General features: G+C 42.8%; 1 protein-coding gene across 1 annotated transcript in view; it reads left to right on the forward strand.

Moving 5' to 3' along the window:
* The window catches only part of LOC126422203 (sodium/calcium exchanger 1-like), a 332,770-nt gene that overhangs the window by 38,643 nt on the left and 278,149 nt on the right, over positions 1 to 15,978 (forward strand). The window contains exon 2 of the mRNA XM_050087242.1: positions 11,901 to 12,133. Coding sequence (XP_049943199.1) covers positions 11,901 to 12,133 — 233 coding nt within the window. The remainder of the gene's footprint in view (positions 1 to 11,900; positions 12,134 to 15,978) is intronic.

The following is a 15,978-nucleotide window of genomic DNA, read 5'->3' on the forward strand; positions in this document are numbered from 1 at the left end:
GCACAACAATGTTGTTTTATTTCGCTGTCGGTTTCGTTTCCGAACCATCACCAACGGTAGCTGTACAACACATAAAAGTGGATAATGTGACAATGCCTAACGAAATAAGAAAAAGAGAACAAAACTTTAAATCGATCAATGTACTCACGAAAATCATCACAGATTTATCACATCTACCGTAGGAAAACATAATTGCCAAAATAATATAAAATCAAAAATCATAGCAAGATAAAAATATAGTGGCACATTGACACAAGGACAAGAAGAGATGTATTCTTGTACAAAATAAAAAGAACATTATTACAGAGACAGCACAGTTTTGTGCATTTTTTAAAATTTTTATGTGCTGTTGACAATCACCTAAGCAAGATGTCCTAGGTATGTAGTTGAATTTAGGCCTTCAGATTTGTTTGATTTATCTCGTAGCCGAAGTTTAACGAATTCCTTTTAGCACTCATAAGGATTGCCCCACACTTTTCATTATTTGAGGTCAGCTGCCAATTGTCGTACAGTATCTTATCTAAATCGTTTTCCAATTTGTTTTGATCTTCTGATGACTTTGCTAGGCGGTAACGACAGCGTCATCTGCAAACAACCTAAGACTGCTGCTCAGATTATCTCCTAAATCGTTTTATAGTTAAGGAACAACAGTGGGGCTATAACACTCCCTTGGGGAATGTCAGAAATCACTTCTGTTTTACTCGATGACTTTCCATCGGTTATTACGAACTGTGACCTTTCCGACAGAAAATTACGAATCCAGTCGCATAACAGACGATATTCCATAAGCCCGCACTTTGATTACAAGGATTGTGAGGTACGGCGTCGAACACAATGTATATTCAAAAATCGTGCTGCATATAAACATTAATGATATGGGCTGTAATTTGGTGGATACGCTTACTGCCTTTCTTGAATACTGGTGTGACATGTGCAACTTCCCAGTCTGTTGGTACGGATATTTCGTCGAGCGATTGGTTGTATATGACTGTGAAGTATAGAGCTATTGCATCAGCATACTCTGAAAGGAATCTAATTGGTATAGAGCCTGGACCGAAAGTCTTGCTTTTATTAAGTGATTTCCGAGGATATCTGCTTCCAAGTTGTTCATGTTGGCAACTGTTCTTGATTCGAATTCTGGAATATTTACTTCGTCTTCTTTGGTGAAGGAATTTCGGAAGGCTGCGTTTAGTAACTCTGCTTTAGCAGCTCTGTCATAGATAGTGTACCCATTGATATCGTGCAGAGAAGGTATTGATTGTTTTTTGCCACTGGCATACTTTACAGACGACCAGAATCTCTTTCGATTTTCAGCCATTGTGTATCACTACATACTGGGCTATACCGAGCAGGATTGTTATTCGTCCAATAAAAGATGTGTTATTAACTTAATGCTGTAATCGTAGATACGTTATCAACTGGCATTTAATTATAAAAAACTGTACCAAGAACACTGCATTTCTTATGGATCCTCAGTGTGCTGTCGCCTTGAAACGTCACATTTTCATAACACGAAAGTTACAATAAGCATTTAACCGCCAATATGGCGTTTCCCTTCATTTTATTACAAAAAAACATACATTTAACGACAAGTTTTCGAAAGAACCTCAATTTTCTGGTGCTCAGAAACGGTATATACACATATGGACTTCAGCTGAAAGCCAGTGTGGTATCTCGCGACTCTGTACTGAAGAGAGATGGTGTCATGTGACGTAGGTGGCGTGTTCCCTTCTCATTGATCAATGTCCAAACACATCTTCACAATATCTGCCATGCTGGATACTGCGCGTCACATTCGGAAAGACACTCCATCGTGCTTTTTCCACGCTATGACATCAGACACACGGCACCCTCAACGTTCGAATGCACGGCCTGTGTGCCGAAGGCTTAACTCAAAACGCATCACGTGGTCGCTGGCGCGCGGGACTGCCGCTTCAACGGAAAGCCAAGTAAAACTGGCTCCGAGCTCAAAGTCTGAAATCAGTCAACGTAATTTTGGACTCACCACGTGGTTTTATTTGTATATTTCTGCATGTGTATTGCATTTAGCTTATTCTTCTTTATGATATTATTTCTGGCTTTGTAGCTTCCAATCGTTGTCTCTCCGCTTTGTGTGCCTGTCATCGGTTTTCTTACGTTGATACTCTTCCTAGCGCTAAACACTTTTCGGAAGCCATTGCCAATAACTGTGAAGTATTTTACGAAATGCAAATGTGCAGCTGTCTACACGTCCATTATTATCACTACCCGTTCAACACAGAAGCTGCGCACAAAAAATCTATGAAAAAAACAGAAATGCATAAAGTACACTCAATTAATAGGAGACGGTATAACCTAACTCTTATACAAATTCATGCCTAGTGCACTCATGCCCAGAAAAAAAAACAGAAATCCATGAAAGAGTAGAGATAGGACATTCATATTGACAGGACATGTACATTAGTATGTTCTGCAGAAATTACTAGCGTTTGAACCATGTTGGTCCGTGAGTTCAAGTTCAACATCGATATCACGGCGCAACACCAACTACCGGTAAAATGAGCGTGCGGCTCTCGTTGTCGCTATAAACCGGAGGTAATGGAACAGTGTGACTTGAGGAGACGTGTGGGAAGCCTCGCAGACCCATGCGCGAATGGCACCGTCAAATCAGTGAGTTTGAAGGAGGGAGCAATATTGGAATGAGAGACTGTGATGGATCCAACTGGGAAATTGCCGCTCGAGTGCAACGAAGTGTTTCGGTAACGCAACGGGTGTATGTAGAATGATTCACGAAATGCCGTAGAACATGACAAGATGAGTCAGGTCGCACCACCCAGATTGTCGCCCGACAGGATCGACGCCTCATCCGAATGACATTGCAAGACATATCTGCGTCCTACTCAGCTCTGGCGCAATAGTGGAACAGTGTAACATGTCTGCTGTATCAGGGGTGAGAGTCCGTCGCCGTTTATTACAGCATGGATTACGTGCGCGTCCACTTCTCCGCCTACCATTGACGAATGTGTAGAAGCATGCTAGACAGAAATGGTGTATGGAACGACGTCAGTGGGGACACGAATGGCATCAGATAGCGTTGAAAATGGTGGCCGCATTATGGTTTGTCGCAGACAGGGGGAGCGTCATCACAATGACTGCATTCGCACAAGACATACAGCGCCAACTCAAGGCCTTTTGGTGTGGGGCGCTACTGGCTACAACCACAAATCGCAGTTGGTGCGTGGCCAGGACACGGTGACCAGTGTGACCTACGTGAATGACATATCATTTCTGCACAACACCCCAGACGTCATTTTCTGGAAGTCAATGTACGACCAAACGTTGTGCATTCTTAGAGATACAGGAGGTCAGCCTTTGCCCTGGCACGCCAAATCACCAGACTTCTCGCCAATCGAAAGTATGTGGGATATGGTGAAATTACGGGTGCGGCGCTGTGGTCCAGTGCCAACGACTACAGATTAAACTCTGGGAACAGGTGAATGCAGCGTGGATGGCTATACCACAGGATGCCATTCGCGCCATCGCGTCGATGCCATCAGGCATGGAACAAGTTATCAGGGCCCATGGCGGATCGTGTGCCTACTAGGCAAAGGGATACGTGCTGAACTGAGCTAACTAAATGCTAGTCATTTCTGCAGAACATCCTATTCTACACGTCCTGTGAATATGAACGTCCAATCTCTCGTCGAACGCGTGCGGTTTCTTTTTTCTGAGTATGAGCGTATTTACGTATCATGTTATGGTTCAAATGGCTCTGAGCACTATGGGACTCAACTGCTGAGGTCATTAGTCCCCTAGAACTTAGAACTAGTTAAACCTAACTAACCTAAGGACATCACAAACATCCATGCCCGAGGCAGGATTCGAACCTGCGACCGTAGCGGTCTTGCGGTTCCAGACTGCAGCGCCTTTAACCGCACGGCCACTTCGGCCGGCTATCATGTTATGTTATATCAATGTTGCAGTATTCTTCTTCTTCTTCTTTTGAATAAGAGGAGGGTACGATGAATCAATTTTGGCTACTCTTCATTGTATTAGATTTCCTTAGTTTCCAAATTTCGTTCATCCTTTTAGAGTGTTGTTCCCTTGCTTCTTGAGTCCACTTTCGTCTAGTTATTTTCTTCCACTCCTGAAATTCTGCCTTCTGAACTGCCTTTCTGAAATGTGTTCTGTTTTCTATTGTGTCTATTGTAATTCCAACGTTTTCCATGTCCTTTTCAGTCTCTGTGAACCATGCGGACTTGGACTTGTAGCTATTGAGTAATGTGAATATCTGCTTGGTTAGTATGTTATTATCCATTCTGAATATATGCCCAAAAATATGTAGCCTTCTCTTGCTCATTACATCAGTTAGATTTTCAGTTTTCAAGTATAGCTCTCTGTTTGGTCTTAAACTGTATTCAGCATTATCGTTTCTTTTAGCTCCCAGTATTTTCCTTAAAATTCTTCTTTCGACCTTCTCTAGTTTCTCAAGATCTCCTTTCTTTTTAGATTAAGTGTTTCTGCCGAATACAGAGCTTCAGGTCTGGCCACTGTGTGGTAGTGTCTTAATTTCGTATTCCGGGACAAAGATCTTTTGTTATAAACGTTTTTGGTCATATGAAAGACTTTTTCCATTTTGTGCACTCTAGTTTCTATAGCTGTATTTTCTTTTGCACTGTATGTAATCCACTCTCCTAGGTATTTAAAGGACTCCGTTTTGTGTATTGTATTGTTGTGAACTGCAATATTTGGAGGTGCATCACAGATGTTTGTCATGAACTTTGTTTTTTCAAAGGATATTTGTAGACCTACTGTGGCTGATTGTTTCTGCAGTTCTCTTATTTGTTCTTGGGCATCATCTAGCGAATCTGTAATCAATGCCATGTCATCTGCGAAGGCTAAACAGTCGACAGTGATCTTGTTTGGATTCCTTCCTAGTTGAATCCTGTTAGTATTGATGGTCTTCCTGCATTCTCGAACTGCCTTCTCTAACACACAATTGAAAAGCAGAGGTGACAAACCATCTCCCTGTCGAACACCTGACTTTATTTCAAACGATTTTGAGAGCTCCCCTAAATTTTACTTTCGATTTTGTATTTGTCAAAGTTGCTTTAATTATTTCACCCAGCACGGCCTTCTTTGAGTATTTCTGATAGACATTGTATCATTTTGTCACTAGAGTACTTCCTTAATTCAGCAACTATATTATCTTCTCCAGCTGATTTATTATTTTTAAGGTCTTTTATGATTTCTTTTATTTCTTCTGTGGTTGGCGGCTTTGAGTCTGGTGGTGTTGTGTTTACAATATCGAAATTAAATTTTTCTTTCGGTGGACCACAGTTATGTAGTTCATCAAAGTATTCGGCAAGTATTCTACAGTTCTATGTGTTATTATATGCAATTTTCCTTTTTTTGGTCCGTGAAAATAGACTAGGTGGAGTGTATTTCTTTAAGCTACTTTTGAAAGTTTTCTAAAAGTCCCTAGCATTGTTCTATTTGAAGTTGGAGTCTATTGATGCTAGTTGGTCTTTCATACATTGTACTTTGATCTTTTTAAGGCCTTTTTATGCTTGCTTCCGGGCTTCTTTTAGGGAGTTCCTATTTTCATAATTTTTATTTGCTTTCCATATGTTCCAAGCTCGTTGTCTTGTTAGGATCATCATTCCACCAGGCTTGTTTCCATTTTTTGGTAAAGATATCGGTTTCTTCTGCTGACTGTACTATATCTTTTTGAAGTTGTTCCCATGTTTTAGATGTTCTCTTTTCCAAAAGTGTCCTGAAATTATCTTCCTTAGTTAATTTCTGAGTGTCAAACCTTTCAGCTTGATATTGACTCTTTCTTTTATATATTGGCCTAATTTTGAATTTAACGATAGATAGATAGTGATCTGAATCTAAATCTGCACTCTTAGCAACTTTTACATTGAGTATTTCTGATGCAGACTGTCTGCTTTTAGCAACATGACCAAGTTGTTTCTCCCCACAGACTGGATTCGGGAAGTTTTCTGAAAAATGTAGATTTTAGAACTATGTCATGTTCTCTGCATAAACCAATAAGTCTTTCTCCATTTGCATTGGTTCTTTTATGTTCAGGGAATTTGCCTACTATGGACTGGTGAACACGTTCTTTGCCGATTTGAACTTTAAAGTCTCCCAGCAATATTATTGTGTTTTTAGATGAAATCTGGTCTAAGGTGTTTGACAGTTCCTGCCAAAAAAATTCTATTTGTTCTTTTTGTGTTCTGTTTTTCTCATTTGTTGGTGCATGTGTATTTACAATGGGATACAGTTTGTTTACTGATTTGTAAGTCTTTCATTGATAGATTTAAATTCTACTATTGAGTTTAATATATTTTGGTTTAGAATGAATCCTGTTCCAAACTGGGATACATTCTTCGTAACTCTTTTTCTCGGCTTCCCTTTGAAGATTCTGAATCCCTATATTATTAATATATAGACCCCTCAGAACTGCTGACCGTCAAAAGAATAAACAGGTATCCGTACTCAATAGGTAGTGCGTCAGACGTGAAAGCACAGTTATAATTGTCCATCAGCTAAATGTAAACGAATTAAATGGTAATCGATCATAGATATGTGCCATAAAAATCTAAGCAAAGCAAAGATATAGCTAGTACTGCTTCATTATTTTAACGAGAGGTGGGGGATGGGCGGAGGATCGTATATCTGGCAGTCTGCCACGGGCATAGAATCACATTGATTCGGTTCTGATATAGAGTTTCGTGTCATGCTTGTGTTGTTTACGTAGATGAGGAGATACCAGAGGGTGAAACCTGCCGATGGCGCGGATTTATTCCTTTGTATTAGAATCAATGGGTCGCTGAGCTTGAAATTGCAATCAGACGAGCGAATATACCGTTATTTCACGAGCGGTAGGTGGAGATATGGGCTTAAGGCAGAACATTATCGCCTAAACCAGCTCTTCTCACTTGCAATCAATTCCGACGGGACCATTTCTTCCGCCTACCTTCGGCTCAGACGCCTAAGCGCCTGCGTTCGTTAGAGACCTTGTGGTAATTACTTTGGCCTGTAGTCAATGCATGTCTGTTTCGAACAGTGTTTCCATTCCCATTATTTGAATAGCAACACCAGTTTGAAGTCTGCCACACTTTGAGAATTCGACAAACAACACTAACTTCTCGTTTCCTGCGGCTGCGCAAAGAACGAGCAACATGAAATGCTGAAAGTCAGTGAATAAAACCCTGGTCCGTCTCAGTGCTGTGAGAATTCCAGCCAGAGTCAAACACCAAGCACGGTCCAAACATGCAGTGTAAGTCTTCAAAAAGAGGGTAGAGAGCACGTATGATCTAAGTATGTAGACTGAAAACGATACTGACTTGTTCGACCGACCGCCGATTCTGATGAGTGTCAGAACCCTATCTGTTCAAAGCTTGCTTTTGTAGGAAATTGGGGTTTTGGGAGAATGAGGTTTGTGATCGTTTGAGGATGATAATTTAATTTCTGAAGGACTCGTGAATCTTAAAATTTACATTCTGTAAACTGAATTGATGAGTGAGTAGCTACAGAGAAATTTGGTCCTGAGATCGGGTGGGATGGTTCCTAAGTTATTGTGTCAGTGCGTGAGGTGCGGTTGCTGTTATACTGTAGAAGATCGAAGCCGAGTGTTGGATGACTTCAGGTGTTTTCGGAAATTCGAGTTGATTATAGTTATCAGTGCTAGCAAGGAAGTGGGGAGCATCAGTGGCAATGTGGAAGAATCTATTTAGCAGCGTCCTCTTGATGTTTGTGTCCGCAGTCAGTGCCCAGATTTACTGTCCGCTACTCATGACACCAGCAGGAATTTTCTCTCGCAACACATCCAGAACTTTATTTCCGAAAATCTAAATTACAGAAGGCGATGATAAGGGTATCGTGACCCAACATAGCACCGCGCGGTGAAGTATCTTAGCCGGCAAACCCTGTTCCAAAAATACCCGAATCGGGTTTGCGAAGAACCCCTCTATGAAGCCGAGCGTGACCCAGACAAGTTCTTGCGTAGTACCAGAGCAAGGGAACGGCATCCTACACCGACTGAGGCACTCCACGGGCCAAATGGTATAGTTTGTTATCCACAACAAAAATCCGAAGCCATGGCCGCCACATTAGACTTGCAGTTAACGACACTCACAATGGATCATACAGAAAATGCCGACCACGTTGTGTGTGTGTCCCAGCTACGACTCATTTCACTCCAAAAACAGTATGTGGCTACATAGGACGGGTTCACAACTACAAGCCTCTAGGGTCTGATAAAATAACCCCCCATTACCTCAAACATCTTCCGTCGGATTGTATAGCCTATCTCACCAACATCTACAATGCTTGCTTAGAGCAACTCTGTCATGGAAGCTGGCGATCAACCATAGTATTCTACAAGACTTCGACACAGCCAATAACATCCTCATCCCGCAACAGTTTGGCTGTCAAGAAAAATCATAGTACCAGTCACCAAATCGTGTGACTGCGGAAGTTGTATGTATGTATGTTGAAAGTCGTATCCTGAAACTGTGTGTAATTGAATTTCTCGCTAATAATCTGAGAACTGTCTGACTTCTAAATTCCAAATACAGATTCTGATCGAATCGACACAGCTGACCTACTTTTGAATATCAACTTATTTATGCAAATTACATTCTAGAAATGTGATTTTAATTCATCTCAAATGCATCTGACTGTCTTTAAATTAGATTGCATAAAATGAATGATTCACAAGAATTCTCAGAATGACTGTTACTAATTTCAACGTGTCCTATTACAAAAAATGGAACTGTTCAATTTATATGAGATATCATTAATTGAAGACCATTCCAATTTTTTTTCAAAATGTTAATGTAGGCCCTACAAAAGCTTCTTACTTTACAACGGATAATTTGACTCTGTTTTGGCTGCAGTACAAGAATGATAAGCAGAAATAAATCACTGCGCCGCAGTTTTCCTACATATTATTATTTCTTTTAGATTGCTATTTTAGGATATTAATCTTTGAGTCTCTTTTCAAAATTATTAATTACTGTTCACACAAAAGTCCAAATTTTACAAAACATTTTTGTTTGAACAGTGGGGATATGCTTCGTGAGATACTTACATATGACAAGAGGAAGTACTTTGAAAATACATTCAGTTCCCTTAATGACGCAAAAGTAAACGCAAACGAATATAAAGAATCAGCATTATATTTCTAGGCATTGGCGTACACCATAATTTCTGCTTCTATAAAATATTTCTAATACAAAATTTGTTTCCTTTGAGACCTAAGGCAATACTATATACGTTAGATAATATAAATGATTGAAGGCTAATTAGAATACCGAAACATGACTGATAAGTCTTACTGATTACCAACAGGTAGATATTATTAAACACAACAATTACTGAACTCGCGTTTCCAGCTAAAGAACACAAAATAAATTACCATTATTCTGAAGTGCTGTCTCTTAATACAATCATCTTGAAAATCATCCTTCATCCTCAGGTTACACATCGTGGAACATCTCAAAAAGAAATCTCTGTGTGGCACTTCCGCTGTTCAGACTGCTCATTCTGACATGGTACAACACCCTCTCTCCAAGAGTCAACTACCACTACTGCCCAAGGCTACGACTCGACTCGACTGTTAGCTATTTACTTGGCTGCGCCCAACTCAGTAACACAATCTCGGGAAACATGGGACACATTTTCAGAATGCAAAGATGTTAAAAGTGACAACATTCCGAATAAACTGATAATTTTGTATTCGCATTCAAAAATGCTCCAAGTGGTAACTTACTAAACAAACTGTGATTTAGTGTCGTTTCACTTAAAATATGCCGGCCTGCGTGGCCGTGCGGTTCTAGGCGCTTCAGTCTGGAACCGCATGACTGATACGGTCGCAGGTTCGAATCCTGCCTGGGGCATGGATGTCTGTGATGTCCGTAAGTTAGTTAGGTTTAAGTAGTTCTAAGTTCTAAGGTGACTGATGACCTCAGATGTTAAAGTCCCATAGTGCTCAGAGCCATTTTTTGAACTTAATATATAAGCCCTTCAACCGGTAGGGTACATACACTACTGGCCGTTAAAACTGCTCCACCACGAAGATGACCTGCTACAGACGCGAAATTTAACCGACAGGAAGAAGATGCTGTGATATGCAAATGATTAGCTTTTCAGAGCAATCACACAAGGTTGGTGACGGTGGCGACACCTACAACGTGCTGACATGAGGAAAGTTTCCAACCGATTTCTCATACACAAACAGCAGTTGACCGGCGTTGCCTGGTGAAACGTTGTTGTGATGCCTCGTGGAAGGAGGAGACATGCGTACCATCACGTTTCCGACTTCGATAAAGGTCGGATTGTAGCCTATCGCGATTGCGGTTTATTGTATCGCGACATTGCTGCTCGCCTTGGTCGAGATCCAATGACTGTTAGCAGAATATGGAATCGGTGAGTTCAGGAGGGTGATACGGAACGCCGTGCTGGATCCCAACGGCCTCGTATCACTAAATGTCGAGATGACAGGCATCTTATCCGCATGTATGCAACGGATCGTGCAGCCACGTCTCGATCCCTGAGTTTGCAAGACAGCTATCTGCACGAACAGTTCGACAACGTTTGCAGCAGCATGGACTATCAGCTCGGAGACCACGGCTGCGGTTACCCTTGACGCTGCATCACAGACAGTAACGCCTGCGATGGTATACTCAACGACGAACCTGGGTCGACGAATGGCAAAACGTCATTTTTTCGGATTAATGCAGGTTCTGTTTACAGAATCATAATGGTCGCATCCGTGTTTGGCGACGACGCGGTGAACGCACATTGGAAGCGTGTATTCGTCATCGCCATACTGGCGTATCATCCGGCGTGATGGTATGAGGTGCCATTGGTTACACGTCTCGGTCACCTGTTGTTCAGATTGACGGCACTTTCAACAGTGGACGATAGATTTCAAATGTGTTACGAACCGTGGCTCTACCCTTCATTCGATCCCTGCGAAACCCTACATTTCAGCAGGATAATGCACGACCGCATGTTGCAGGTCCTGTACGGGCCTTTCTGGATACAGAAAATGTTCGACTGCTGCCCTGGCCAGCACATTCTCCAGATCTCTCGCCAATTGAAAACGTCTGGTCAATGGTGGCCGAGCAACTGGCTCGTCACAATACGCCAGTCACTACTCTTGATGAACTGTGGTATCGTGTTGAAGCTGCATGGGGAGCTGTACCTGTACACGCCATCCAAGCTCTCTTTAGCTCAATGCCCAGGTGTATCAAGGCCGTTATTACGGCCAGAGAGGGTTGTTCTGTGTACTGTTGTCTCAGGATCTATGCACCCAAATTGCGTGAAAATGTAATCACATGTGAGTTCTAGTATAATATATTTGTCCAATGAATACCCGTTTATCATCTGTATTTCTTCTTCGTGTAGCAATTTTAATGGCCAGTAGAGTATGTCCGGCGCGGTTAATTAGGCCTAGTACTGAAGCGATATTTTCATTTACTCAAAAGGTATTCGATAAGGTTCGGCATTTGGGCCTGTCGCGGTGTGCCCGCTACCTGCTGCGCGTATGTGATGCTGCCGGCTGTCGGTGCGAGTAAACAGTCTCTCTCTGTGAGTCGCTGGCTACAGTACCCCACCGTTACATCAGAGCTACACTCATCGCGAATAGCACTATCCCTGTCGTGATAAGTGGTTTGTTGATTTTTGTGCGTGAATTCACACCAATGGGACACTTTATATAGAAGGTGCAGATGGAAGAATTTCCAGCTAGAGTGGTAGGATGTACGCAAAAAACCGTGACGAAGCATCAACGAGAATAGCTGCATCGAGTACACTGCGGTGCACTACAAATAACGCCTAGAGCGACAATTTGCAAAAGACTGGAGTACAATCGTCCGAGGACTTGGGTGCCTTTAATTGGAAAGCGATACGACGCGCCCGAGAGCGGGGGGGGCGGGGGAGGGGTGGAGGGGTTGGGGCGCGGGGGCGGCCGCTTTGCCGGACGCGGCGCCAGAAGAAAGGGACCGGGACGCCGCAGTCGGCAGGGGCCGTCGGCCCTGGGGGCGCGGGGGCGGCGGGGGCGGATCGATGCTCCGCAGCAGCGGCTGCGCTGCCGCTGCCTCCGGGCTCCTCTAGCCTGCCCGGCTGCCGGCGCTACGCGGGGTGACACTGGAGCTCCAGTACGCTTATGACAACGCCATACTCAGAAAGTGAGAGGATGAGATCCAGACCAGTCTACGTACGTAGACGCCCACTGATATTGCACCAGGAAGTATAGAAAATAACTAAATCTTACTTATTCTACATCTACATCTATACTCCGCGAGCCACCTTACGGTGTGTGGCGGAGGGTACTTATTGTACCACTATCTGATCCCCCCTTCCCTGTTCCATTCACGAATTGTGCGTGGGAAGAACGACTGCTTGTAAGTCTCCGTATTTGCTCTAATTTCTCGGATCTTTTCGTTGTGATCATTACGCGAGATATATGTGGGCGGTAGTAATATGTTGCCCATCTCTTCCCGGAATGTGCTCTCTCGTAATTTCGATAATAAACCTCTCCGTATTGCGTAACGCCTTTCTTGAAGTGTCCGCCACTGGAGCTTGTTCAGCATCTCCGTAACGCTCTCGCGCTGACTAAATGTCCCCATGACGAATCGCGCTGCTTTTCGCTGGATCATGTCTATCTCTTCTATTAATCCAACCTGGTAAGGGTCCCATACTGATGAGCAATACTCAAGAATCGGACGAACAAGCGTTTTGTAAGCTACTTCTTTCGTCGATGAGTCACATTTTCTTAGAAATCTTCCTATGAATCTCAACCTGGCGCCTGCTTTTCCCACTATTTGTTTTATGTGATCATTCCACTTCAGATCGCTCCGGATAGTAACTCCTAAGTATTTTACGGTCGTTACCGCTTCCAATGATTTACCACCTATGGCATAATCGTACTGGAATGGATTTCTGCCCCTATGTATGCGCATTATATTACATTTATCTACGTTTAGGGAAAGCTGCCAGCTGTCGCACCATGCATTAATCCTCTGCAGGTCCTCCTAGAGTACGTACGAGTCTTCTGATGTTGCTACTTTCTTGTAGACAACCGTGTCATCTGCAAATAGCCTCACGGAGCTACCGATGTTGTCAACTAAGTCATTTATGTATATTGTAAACAATAAAGGTCCTATCACGCTTCCCTGCGGTACTCCCGAAATTACCTCTACATCTGCAGATTTTGAACCGTTAAGAATGACATGTTGTGTTCTTTCTTCTAGGAAATCCTGAATCCAGTCACAAACCTGGTCCGATATTCCGTAAGCTCGTATTTTTTTCACTAAACGTAAGTGCGGAACCGTATCAAATGCCTTCCTGAAGTCCAGGAATACGGCATCAATCTGCTCGCCAGTGTCTACGGCACTGTGAATTTCTTGGGCAAATAGGGCGAGCTGAGTTTCACATGATCTCTGTTTGCGGAATCCATGTTGGTTATGATGAAGGAGATTTGTATTATCTAAGAACGTCATAATACGAGAACACAAAACATGTTCCATTATTCTACAACAGATTGGCGTAAGCGAAATAGGCCTATAATTATTCGCATCTGATTTATGACCCTTCTTGAAAATGGGAACGACCTGCGCTTTCTTCCAGTCGCTAGGTACTTTACGTTCTTCCAGCGATCTACGATAAATTGCTGATAGAAAGGGGGCAAGTTCTTTAGCATAATCACTGTAGAATCTTAAGGGTATCTCGTCTGGTCCGGATGCTTTTCCGCTACTAAGTGATAGCAGTTGTTTTTCAATTCCGATATCGTTTATTTCAATATTTTCCATTTTGGCGTCCGTGCGACGGCTGAAGTCAGGGACCGTGTTACGATTTTCCGCAGTGAAACAGTTTCGGAACACTGAATTCAGTATTTCTGCCTTTCTTCGGTCGTCCTCTGTTTCGGTGCCATCGTGGTCAACGAGTGACTGAATAGGGGATTTAGATCCGCTTACCGATTTTACATATGACCAAAACTTTTTAGGGTTCTTGTTTAGATTGTTTGCCAATGTTTTATGTTCGAATTCGTTGAATGCTTCTCTCATTGCTCTCTTTACGCTCTTTTTCGCTTCGTTCAGCTTTTCCTTATCAGCTATGATTCGACTACTCTTAAACCTATGATGAAGCTTTCTTTGTTTCCGTAGTACCTTTCGTACATGATTGTTATACCACGGTGGATCTTTCCCCTCGCTTTGGACCTTAGTCGGTACGAACTTATCTAAGGCGTACTGGACGATGTTTCTGAATTTTTTCCATTTTTGTTCCACATCCTCTTCCTCAGAAATGAACGTTTGATGGTGGTCACTCAGATATTCTGCGATTTGTGCCCTATCACTCTTGTTAAGCAAATATATTTTCCTTCCTTTCTTGGCATTTCTTATTACACTTGTAGTCATTGATGCAACCACTGACTTATGATCACTGATACCCTCTTCTACATTCACGGAGTCGAAAAGTTCCGGTCTATTTGTTGCTATGAGGTCTAAAACGTTAGCTTCACGAGTTGGTTCTCTAACTATCTGCTCGAAGTAATTCTCGGACAAGGCAGTCAGGATAATGTCACAAGAGTCTCTGTCCCTGGCTCCAGTTCTGATTGTGTGACTATCCCATTCTATACCTGGTAGATTGAAGTCTCCCCCTATTACAATAGTATGATCACGAAACTTCTTCACGACGTTCTGCAGGTTCTCTCTGAGGCGCTCAACTACTACGGTTGCTGATGCAGGTGGTCTATAGAAGCATCCGACTATCATATCTGACCCACCTTTGATACTTAACTTAACCCAGATTATTTCACATTCGCATTCGCTAATAACTTCACTGGATATTATTGAATTCTTTACTGCTATAAATACTCCTCCACCATTGGCGTTTATCCTATCCTTGCGGTATATATTCCATTCTGTGTCTAGGATTTCGTTACTGTTCACTTCCGGTTTTAACCAACTTTCCGTTCCTAATACTATATGCGCACTATTTCCTTCAGTAAGAGATACTAATTCAGGAACCTTGCCCTGGATACTCCTGCAGTTTACCAATATTACGTTAACTTTTCCTGTTTTTGGTCTCTGAGGACGGACGTTCTTTATCAACGATGATAATGTCCTCTCTGGTAAGCCGTCAGGTATTTTATCGTTTCGCTCAAGGGGGGGTCCCTCTAACCTAAAAAACCCCCGTGTGCACGCCACACGTACTCTGCTACCCTAGTAGCTGCTTCCGGTGTGTAGTGCACGCCTGACCTGTCTAGGGGGGCCCTACAGTTCTCCACCCGATATCGGAGGTCGATGAATTTGCAACCATTATAGTCGCAGAGTCGTCTGAGCCTCTGGTTTAGACCCTCCACACGGCTCCAAACCAGAGGACCGCGATCGACTCTGGGCACTATGCTGCAGATATTAAGCTCAGCTTGCACTCCGCGTGCGATGCTGGTTGTCTTCACCAAATCAGCCAGCCGCCGGAAGGAACCAAGGATGGCCTCAGAACCCAAGCGGCAGGCTTATTGTGGTTATTGTGAGTATTGTATGTACATCAGAGACGAGGGTATCGTCAGGAATGCCTCATTGAAGTGTGACAGTATCGCTATTATATTCTATATGCATGCATGATCTGGCGAACTTGGTGGGCAGCAATTTGCAGTTATTTCCTGATGATGCTGTAGTGTACGGTAAGGTGTCGAAGTTGACTGACAGTAGGAGGATACAAAATGACAGAGACAAAATTTCTAGTTGGTGTGATGAATGGCAGCCTGCTCTAAATGTGGAGGAATGTAAGTTAATACATATGAGTAGGAAGAATTTTCGGATATAGCATTCGTAGTGTCTTGCTTGACATAGACAAGTTGTTTAAATATCTGCGCGTAACGCTGCAAAGCGATGTGAAATGGAAGGGCCATGTGAGGAATTTTGTGAAAGTGTGGCTCATCTGTGAAGGAGCCACATATGGCAGCTAGTGTGACCTTTC

The sequence above is a fragment of the Schistocerca serialis genome, chromosome 1, assembly GCF_023864345.2.
Source record: "Schistocerca serialis cubense isolate TAMUIC-IGC-003099 chromosome 1, iqSchSeri2.2, whole genome shotgun sequence".
NCBI classification, from domain to species: Eukaryota; Metazoa; Arthropoda; class Insecta; order Orthoptera; family Acrididae; genus Schistocerca; species Schistocerca serialis.